The following is a 9,266-nucleotide window of genomic DNA, read 5'->3' on the forward strand; positions in this document are numbered from 1 at the left end:
TGGCGCCTTCAAGAGGATGCTAAGCTCCGTCTGGGCCTTGGAGACGGGGGACACCATTTCCAGGATCCCCTGGCGGTCTTTTCTGGGCTTTTGACCTGGAAGTGACGCGAGACGCCGCTTACTAGTATTGGTGCCGTGGGAACTACATTACCCAGAAAACGTGGCGGCTCTGGGCCAATGAAAGCCCAGGAAATAGGCGTTTCCGTTGGTGAGGAAAACTTCAGGGCGGGACTTCCTCTACCATCCTCGGGTGGACATTTTGTTTGCTTTTCCATTAATCCACTGGTTTAGTCTCCGAACGCAATGTCAGACCTGAGGTGACAGAAAAGGGAAAGCGTGAGAGAGTGTCTTCTTCTCTAAAGAGAGGTGGGCCTGAGACTCGACAGTGACGCTGCCCGAGTGACCTAACCGCTGGGCTGGGCCCTGGACGGCTGATCCCAGGTTCCTGCACTTGTCGCCACCCTTCCGTAGTCCACAGGCCTGATGGCGGCGGCTGAGCCGATGGGCCCGGCACAGGTGGGTGCTGCGTCTGCGAGTCTGTGCGCTGACCCCCATCTCTGACTCCTAAAGCTTCGAATGAACCGCTCCTCGGGTTACTGCAGCTCAGGCCCCTGAATCTAGAACAGTGGGGGCGCTCGTGTTTGGGACCCATTTTGACAGCAGGAGTTGAAGGACGTTCCAGGCAGAGAGACCAGTGTATGCAAAGGGTCAGAGATGGTTCACAGCTGGAGCATTGGGGCAAACTGGGCCTTTGGTGTCTGAAAGGATCAGAGTGCTTTATAAGTGATCACACCTGGAATATCATCCTGAGCAGCTGGGTCTCTGTTCTGAGGGTGATGGGAGCCATGGAAGGTTCTGAACAGAGGAGAGTCAGAATTCGAGGGTTTAAAAAGTATTCCATCGACTGCTCATGGAGGGCAGACTCTTGTTGGCCATGGGGGCAGATAATGAGCACTGTTCCGAGGTAACACAGTTAAGAGGCATCCTTAAAGACGGAGGCACAGAGGGCAGACATTCAACTCCCAGGCACATTGTAACAGGGTAGGAATATGGGATGGGGTTGAGCCGTTGGGGTTCCCTCAAGATTGCTTGGCTCTCACAGTCTCCCTCTTCCCCACAGGTTCCCATGAACTCAGAAGTAATTATGGACCCTATACAGGTGAGGGGAGAATGTCCATGCTCTCACCGATCCACCCCCACCCAACACGCTGTCCAGCATTGTGGTGTTATATAGAACACTCTCCTGCTACTCTCCAGTTTCTTGGGTCTGAGGACTCTGGAGAAGCCCCAAGCCCAGGGTCCTGACTCCGGGCCAGGGGTTTTATGGAGGGGTTTCCATTTCTGCCAACCATTGGAATAAGGTTGGAAGGTTGTTCCAGGCACAGGAACCAGCCTGTGCAAATACTTAGAGGTGAGACTGAGATGGGAGTTTTCAAGAAATTGCAGGTCTCTGTCATGTCTGGTGGGAACCAAGAGCAAGGGGGCGGGAATCATCCTGAAATGGCTTACAGATGATTAATTATGTAGACTGGGAGTTAAAAGAGAATATTCATTTCACAGTGGTAGTGCATTTAGTGAGCCAGGAAAATGATGGTGGAGAGCCAGAGTTGTGAGATAACTGTGATCCAAAGAGTGATGTACATATGGAAAGAAGTGTAGACTGATGACCTCTGGGCTTAAAGGAGAAAGGCAAGCCCATCTTTGGTTGTCTGGTAAGCATGATGTTAGTGACTCCAGAGGAATTTGCTTACAGAAGGGTGAGGCCTTGTATGCTAGGCACAGAGCTTAGAGGGTGACAGCTTCTTCACCTGCCTGTGGTTGCTGTGGGTAGACAGAGTGATCATTGGGACCATGAGGAGAGAGAAGACACCAATGACACCTGGTCCTGATATTTCTTGAGAAGTTAGGTAGGAGGGTATACAGGAGGGAGATGTGTGGGGGCATGGATGGGGGTTCTTGGGAGAGATGCTGCTCATGGACTTGGCTCTCCCAATTGTGGCAGGGGCAGGTGAACTTTGAGGACGTGTTCGTGTACTTCTCCCAGGAGGAGTGGGTGCTCCTTGATGAGGCTCAGAGGCTCCTGTACCGTGATGTGATGCTGGAGAACTTTGCACTTATGGCCTCTCTGGGTAAGGCCGTCACATCCACCCCAGTGACTTGGACTGGGCCCTGTTCTTCCCCTTTTTTTCAGGGCACCCTTGTCCTTCCTACATCAGAGCCATGGACACTGCCTCATTTCTTAGTTCCTGGAGTAGGTTATGTGAGTGCTGGGCTTGGGCTGTGTGCACTCCTACCTCCTCCTTCTGAGCATTCCCAGCACTTGCTGTCTCAGAGCCTTGCAAGGATGGATTCAGGAGTTATGCATTGTATTGTCAGCCCAGTGGGTCATATCCATCTTGTCCTTTCCCTGTCTGAATTCCTCTGTCTGTATCCATGACACCTCTGTGCCTGGGACTCTGCACTCTTCCTTTAGCTGAGATTTCCTGTGGCCTGCCTATGCCAGGAATTGTAGGGACCATTATGGTCGCTACTTGCTAGGACCACTGCGCTATTCCTGCAAGACTCTTCTCTGAGATTATTTTAATAATGTTTAGTTTTCTATTTAGGTTACCCAGACCAGTGCTGTTCTGTCTTTCCCTTAGGACATACATCTTTCATGTCCCATATAGTTGCCTCACTGGTGATGGGTAGTGAGCCCTGGGTACCTGACTGGGTGGACATGACCCTACCTGTTGCCACAGAGACTCCAGGTGGGAGTGGCCCTGGTGAGTGGGAACTGGGGAAAAGTGTGATGTCAGGGCTGGGTTCATATTGTTCCATGGCCTCTTTGTGTCTACAGTTGTATTCATGCTAAGGCCACTGGGCCGTACTTCACTTTTATCTACTTTCTCATTTATACACTTGCCTTTCACACTCTGGCCTTTGACCTCTGGATGTTCCATACCACTGCCTCCATGTCTCACCTGTTCCTCTCCATGGCTTGTTCTACAGTGCCTTCCAACATTGGCCTGTACTTAAGTGTTTCATGAGATATGTAGCCCAAATAGTCCTTAAACACCAACTACTGAGTAGCAATTTGATTTTCTTTGGTGTGGACCATAACCTTCTGCACCACTCTCACCTGTCCCCAGCAGCCAAGAAAATCTGATTGTGAATGACTTTGAGACCCGCCTCTTTTTTGTGCTGTACTCCACATCTTTGTCCTCTCCCAGTTGAGGCCTTCTCCATTCTATGACATTTAGATGCCAACTACTGTATAATATACATTTGCTGAACTTGAGTTTGGACCCTTGTCCTAACAACAGTCCTATGACTTTGGTCTTAGTTGTGTTAGACGCATATTTGTAGTGAGGCTTCCCCTCTTCCACCTGTGTCAATTTGTACTTCACCAGCATTTCTCTGCTTTCAGGTTGTTGGCATGGAATGGAGGATGAAGAGATACCTTTTGAGCAGAGCTTTTCTATAGGAATGTCACAGATCAGGATTCCCAAGGGAGGTCCTTCTACTCAGAAGGCTTACCCCTGTGGGACATGTGGCCTGGTCTTAAAAGACATTTTGCACTTGGCTGAGTACCAGGAAACACACCCAGGGCAGAAACCATACATGTGTGTGCTGTGTGGGAAACAGTTCTGGTTCAGTGCAAACCTTCACCAGCACCAGAAGCAGCACAGTGGAGAGGAACCCTTTAGAAGGGATAAGAGCAGGGCCTTTCTTGTGAACAACTGCACTGTCCAATCATCAGAGATGTCTTTTGTGACAGGGGAGGCTTGTAAGGACTTCCTAGCCAGCTCAAGCATTTTCCAGCACCATGCCCCTCACAATGAGTGGAAGCCACACAGCAACACCAAGTGCGAGGAGGCCTCTCACTGTGGAAAAAGGCATTACAAATGCAGCGAATGTGGGAAAACCTTCAGCCGCAAAGACTCACTCGTTCAACACCAGAGAGTCCACACTGGAGAAAGGCCTTATGAGTGTGGTGAATGTGGGAAAACCTTTAGCCGCAAACCCATACTTGCTCAGCACCAGAGAATCCACACTGGAGAAATGCCTTATGAGTGTGGCATATGTGGGAAAGTTTTTAATCATAGTTCTAACCTTATTGTACATCAAAGAGTACACACTGGAGCAAGGCCTTACAAGTGCAGTGAATGTGGGAAAGCCTATAGCCACAAATCTACACTTGTTCAGCATGAGAGTATCCATACTGGAGAAAGGCCGTATGAGTGCAGTGAATGTGGAAAATACTTTGGTCACAAATACAGACTCATTAAACATTGGAGTGTTCATACTGGAGCAAGGCCTTATGAGTGCATTGCATGTGGGAAATTCTTTAGCCAAAGCTCTGACCTTATTGCACATCAAAGAGTTCATAATGGTGAAAAGCCTTATGTGTGCAGTGAGTGTGGAAAAGCCTTTAGCCACAAACATGTACTTGTTCAGCATCATAGAATTCACACTGGAGAAAGGCCATATAAGTGCAGTGAATGTGGGAAGGCCTTCAGGCAGAGGGCTTCCCTCATCCGCCACTGGAAAATTCACAGTGGAGAAAGGCCTTAGGATGGGAGATAGATGATTCCATTTCCTTGTTCAACATAATAAATGACACCAGAGAGAAGCTCCAAGAGTAGCCTTTATGTGTAGCCAACAGCCAGAAGTAGAACTTGATACACTCAAACACTCACCCTGAGGAGGTTCTTCTGAGTACCAGCTATATGGGAAGCCTTCTGGAGGTATGCTGAATTTTCTAGACCCTTGCTGGAATGTTGTCAAGGCAGTGCCTCTGATAGAAGCCATCTGTCTTTGTGCTGGAAGAGTCCTGCATTGTGCAAAAGTAACCCCAATGTGCTTCAAAAGACCTCTACTTCTCCCTTTCCTGGAGGGAATCATCAGTAGCCTGAGGCCATGAAAGATTCTCACTTTTTTCTGCCCCACAACTGGTTTAAGCATGAGCATGACCCAGTTTTAGCCAGAAAGATGGGAGCTTTGTTCTGACCACTGGCAGGGGTTTCCCTTCATGGATATAGTTGATCTCACATGGCACTTGTGATGGATTTTTCCAGCCTCCAAGACATCTAAACTGAAATTGGCTGCCTCATATTCTGGTTTTCCAACAAATGCCTTAATTTTTAGACTATCTTAAATCTTGGGGATTCTGTTCGCTTTGTGGGTTGGGTTGAGAACAGAATTGGGCTAAGCCAGTATGAAGGGATGAACAGCTTTTGTGAGAGCTCCAACTGTATCTCTGAGGTGATAGTAGAATGGCAAAGACTAGCTCTTATTCTAGTGTCAAGCTAAGTTACTTGACTGCTTAAGCTCTCCTAGGAAAGAATGCTAGTCTTTGCAGCCCTAATCTTTTGGTCTATATGTTAAGATTTTTTGTGTAACTGAGGTCACCCTAAGCAGTGGGCATTTGTTGTAATAATCTCTAGTGCGTCTGGGAGCAACATGAATTAGGTCCCTTGTTCCCAGAGGATACTTCATATTCCCAAGGCTTCTTGAGGAGAATTTGAACTCATGGGACATGTCAAGATCTCTGAAGTCTTTTTCAGTAAGCAGTTGATGCTGGCTGTCCTCCAGAAGGCCCAGGTAGGAATCATAGTTGGTGCAGAGACCCAGATTAATAAGGGAATGAGAAAACTGCAGCAAACTATACGGAATATGACCCTTCTAAAGGTGCATCCACATGTGTTTCCATTACTTTGGCTCCATTATGAGGGTTTACAGAAATACTCCCATACCTGTGTCTCTTATGGCCAAGGTTACTGTCCAGAAGTCAGTGTAAACATTTTTGCAATAAACTGCATGTATTTATAGTGTACCATTTGATAAGTTGTGATACACGTTGGCATTTCTCAAACCAAAAGTTTCCTGATTCCTTTTATATTTTCTCCCTTTCCTTTACCCATCCCCAGGCAACCACTGATCTTTTGTCACTGTAGATTGGTTTGTATTTCCTACATAGATAAAGTAATTTAATATGTATTTTAATGTTTTTGGCTTCTTAAACTCTGAATTATGGTTCATGGTGGTGTTATGTGTTTCATAGTTCATTTCTTTTCATTTGTACTTTGCTAAGAGTATTCCATTGTAGAGAAGTAGTTCCAAAGCAAGTGATGCAGGAGAGAACTCACACAAGAACAAAGCCACAGTATCTGTCATTACCTTAAACTGAAAGTGATGAGCCATTATTTCTGCTATATTTCATAAGTAACCCTAGCTAATCCTGGTTAAAAGTGGAAGAGAACTACACAAAGGTGAAAATAGGGATTTGTAGGGCATTTTCTTGGACTCTGGTGACCATAATCCTAGTGGTTTTTTTCTTTTTCTGTTTTAGTTGTTTAATGTGAATTACAATGACTAATTTTTTTAAATGTTAAGCCAACCTTGCATTTCTGGAATAATTCCCATTTGGTCCTGATGTGTTAGTCATTGAGTATATTGTTGAATTTGATTTGCTATTTTGTTTTTGTTTTTGTAACAAGTTTTGCACCAATGTTCATGAGTGATATTTGTCTCTGATTTTCTTTCCTGCTTACTTGCTTGCTTTTTTTTCTTTCTAATTTTATATCTTGCCCAGGTTTGGCTTTGGTATCAGCATAATGCCAGCTTTTTATAGAGTAAGTTGGGAAGTATTCCTGCTCTTCAACTCTCTGGAAGAGTTTGTGAATAATTGGTATCATTTCTTCCTTAAATGTTTGGTAGAATTCACCAAGGAAGCTGTCTGGGCCTCGAGTTTGTTTTGTAGGAAAGTTTCTAACTACAAGTTTGACTTCCGTGGTAGACAGAGGGCTGTACAAGTTATATATACATCCGTCTATCTATGTGTGTGTGTTGTCTCTGTCTCTCTGGGCCTGAAGTGTGTTTTGTAGGACAGCATCTAACTACAAGTTTGATTTCCATGGTAGATGGAGGGCTATATTAGTTATATATACATGTCTGTCTGTCCATCTGTCTCTCCATCCATCCATCTCTAGAGTGAGCTTTGATGGTTTGTGTCTTTCACGGAGTTTGTCTGTTTCATTTAAGTACTCAAATTTTTCAAAATATTATTTTCGTACTTGTAGAATTTGTAGTGGTGCCACCTCTTCTATTCCTGATACTGGTAATGTCTGTATTTTTCTTTTAACCTTGATTGGTTTGGGTAGAGATTTATCAATTTTACAGTTTTATTGATCTTTAAAGTACTTGGTATTATTGAATTTTCTATTTTCTGATATTTTGGGATTTTTTTTTTTTTCCCATTTTGACTTTTACTAATGCCGTCTGCTTTTATTGGGTTTCATTTCTTTTGCTACTTTTTGACATGGAAGCTGAGGTCCTTCGTTTCAAACCTTTGGGTTTTTTTCCCCTAATATGGGGGGAAAATGTTCATGTTAAAAAGCTATCTAAGAACTGCTTTAATTACCTCCCATCAAGCTTGATGTGGTTTCATTTTTTTTTTTTTTCTTTTTTTGGCGGGGGGGACAATGTCTCACTCTCTCACCCAGGCTGGAGTGCAGTGGCGCAATCTCGGCTCACTGCAAGCTCCTCCTCCCAGGTTCATGCCATTCTCCTGCCTCAGCCTCCCAAGTAGCTGGGACTACAGGCGCCTACCACCATGCCCGGCTAATTTTTTGTATTTTTAGTAGAGACGGGGTTTCACTGTGTTAGCCAGGGTGGTCTCGATCTCCTGACCCCGTGATCCACCTGCCTTGGCCTCCCAAAGTGCTGGGATTACAGGCTTGAACCATTGTGCCCGGCCAATGTGGTTTCATTTTAGTTGAGTTTAGGATGTTTTCCAGTTAAAAAAATTCTTCTTGACACATGGCTCTTTTTAAATGTATGTTAATTTCTAAATATTTGGGGATTTTGCTTATCTTTCTGGTAATTTCTGCAATAATTCCATTGTGATCAGAGTACATTAAGACTTGATTTACATTTATTGAGATTTGCTTTGTGGCCCAGAATATGGTCTCTCTTGGTATGAGTTACATGTTCACTTGAAATGTATACTGTATTCTCATTTGATGAAGGGATTCTACAAGTGTTGATCAGGTAAAAATGGTTGATAATGTTATTTACGTTTTTTATATCTTTATTGACATTCTGTGGTTTTGTTTTGGTTCTAGCAATTATTTTAAGAGGATTGTTGACATTTCTGAGTATTAAATTGGATTTACTTCTCTGCAGTTCTGTCAGATTTTGCTTCACATATTTTGATATCTTTTTATTAGGTGAATAAATATTTCCTATTTTATGTCCACTTGATGTGTTGACCACTTTATCATTGTGATCCTCTTAATCTCTGGTAATATTCTTTCCTCTAAAATCTGCCTTGTCTGATACTGTTAACATGGTTTAATTTTGATTGGACACTGAATTTTAGGTACTGATTTTTTTTTTTTTAAATTTCTATAGATATTCTTGATTTTTTTTTTCTGTAACATGGTTAAGTTACTTGGAAACAATATGATCTTTTGGGGGGTCTTGATTCTAAGCATTTCTCGATGAGACTATTGCAGCATACATTTTAAGACAAATTCCTCTCCCATTACTGAGACACAACCTTCCTATATTCTCTACCTAATGCTTCATGAATTATGAGGTTTTTTACTCAAGCTGAGTAAAAATGAGAACTATCATGTTTTTTTGTATAAGCCTTGGGAATTGCTTCCCGTATAATCCTTTCATGTGCTTCCTTTTTTTTTTTTTTTGATACGGAGTCTCGCTTTGTCACCCATCCTGGAGTGCAGTGGCGTGATCTTGGCTCACTGCAAGCTCCGCCTCCTGGGTTTACGCCATTCTTCTGCCTCAGTCTCCCGAGTAGCTGGGACTACAGGTGCCCACCACCTCGCCCGGCTAGTTTTTCATATTTTTTCAGTAGAGACAGGGTTTCACCGTGTTAGCCAGGATGGTTTCGATCTCCTGACCTCGTGATCCGCCCGTCTCGGCCTCCCAAAGTGCTGGGAATACAGGCTTGAGCCACCGCGCCCGACCTCATGTGGTTCTTTACCCATCCTCTGGTCTTTTTCTATATGCAAACACAGATTATACTCAGCTGAATACTTGGGGATGGCCCTCTATATCTCTGAAGTTTTTTCTCTCGTGTACTCTGCTCTATAGACTCCAGCTACCTTGGCAAACCCAGACTCTTAGCTATGTCTCCTTAACACAGGATGACTTTTGGGCTGTCTGAGCTCTCCATCTTTGTATTAGGGCCTCGGAATTAATTTTCACAGTAACCTTATTTAGTTTTTTCTTTTTTGAGAAAATCTATGAACCCATGT

At 44.2% G+C, this 9,266-nt stretch overlaps 1 protein-coding gene across 3 annotated transcripts; it reads left to right on the top strand.

Annotated features, from left to right (window-relative positions):
* The first annotated feature begins 223 nt into the window (after positions 1-223).
* ZNF772 (zinc finger protein 772) lies at positions 224-8,242 on the top strand. 3 transcript variants are annotated; one of them, XM_017885420.1, is made up of 5 exons: positions 224-516; positions 1,121-1,159; positions 2,003-2,129; positions 2,643-2,765; positions 3,410-8,242. In XM_017885420.1, the coding sequence occupies exons 1-5, from the start codon at positions 484-486 to the stop codon at positions 4,555-4,557; spliced, it is 1,470 nt and encodes a 489-aa protein (XP_017740909.1). In that variant the 5' UTR covers positions 224-483; the 3' UTR covers positions 4,558-8,242. The 3 variants fall into 3 exon arrangements, with proteins under 3 accessions (XP_017740909.1, XP_017740911.1, XP_017740912.1); XM_017885423.1 differs by having other exon boundaries at positions 426-516; positions 1,121-1,411; XM_017885422.1 differs by lacking the exon at positions 2,643-2,765.
* Positions 8,243-9,266: the final 1,024 nt, after the last annotated feature.

This window comes from Rhinopithecus bieti, unplaced genomic scaffold (genome assembly GCF_001698545.2).
Source record: "Rhinopithecus bieti isolate Rb0 unplaced genomic scaffold, ASM169854v2 scaffold_15006, whole genome shotgun sequence".
NCBI classification, from domain to species: domain Eukaryota; kingdom Metazoa; phylum Chordata; class Mammalia; order Primates; family Cercopithecidae; genus Rhinopithecus; species Rhinopithecus bieti.

Excerpts from the sequence above, each read along its gene's own strand:
- ZNF772 (XM_017885420.1), top strand. The coding sequence starts at position 484 with ATGGCGGCGGCTGAGCCGATGGGCCCGGCACAG. Across the intron at positions 1,160-2,002 it reads TAATTATGGACCCTATACAG|GGGCAGGTGAACTTTGAGGA; the intron begins GTGAGGGGAGAA and ends CAATTGTGGCAG. Across the intron at positions 2,766-3,409 it reads TCCAGGTGGGAGTGGCCCTG|GTTGTTGGCATGGAATGGAG; the intron begins GTGAGTGGGAAC and ends CTCTGCTTTCAG.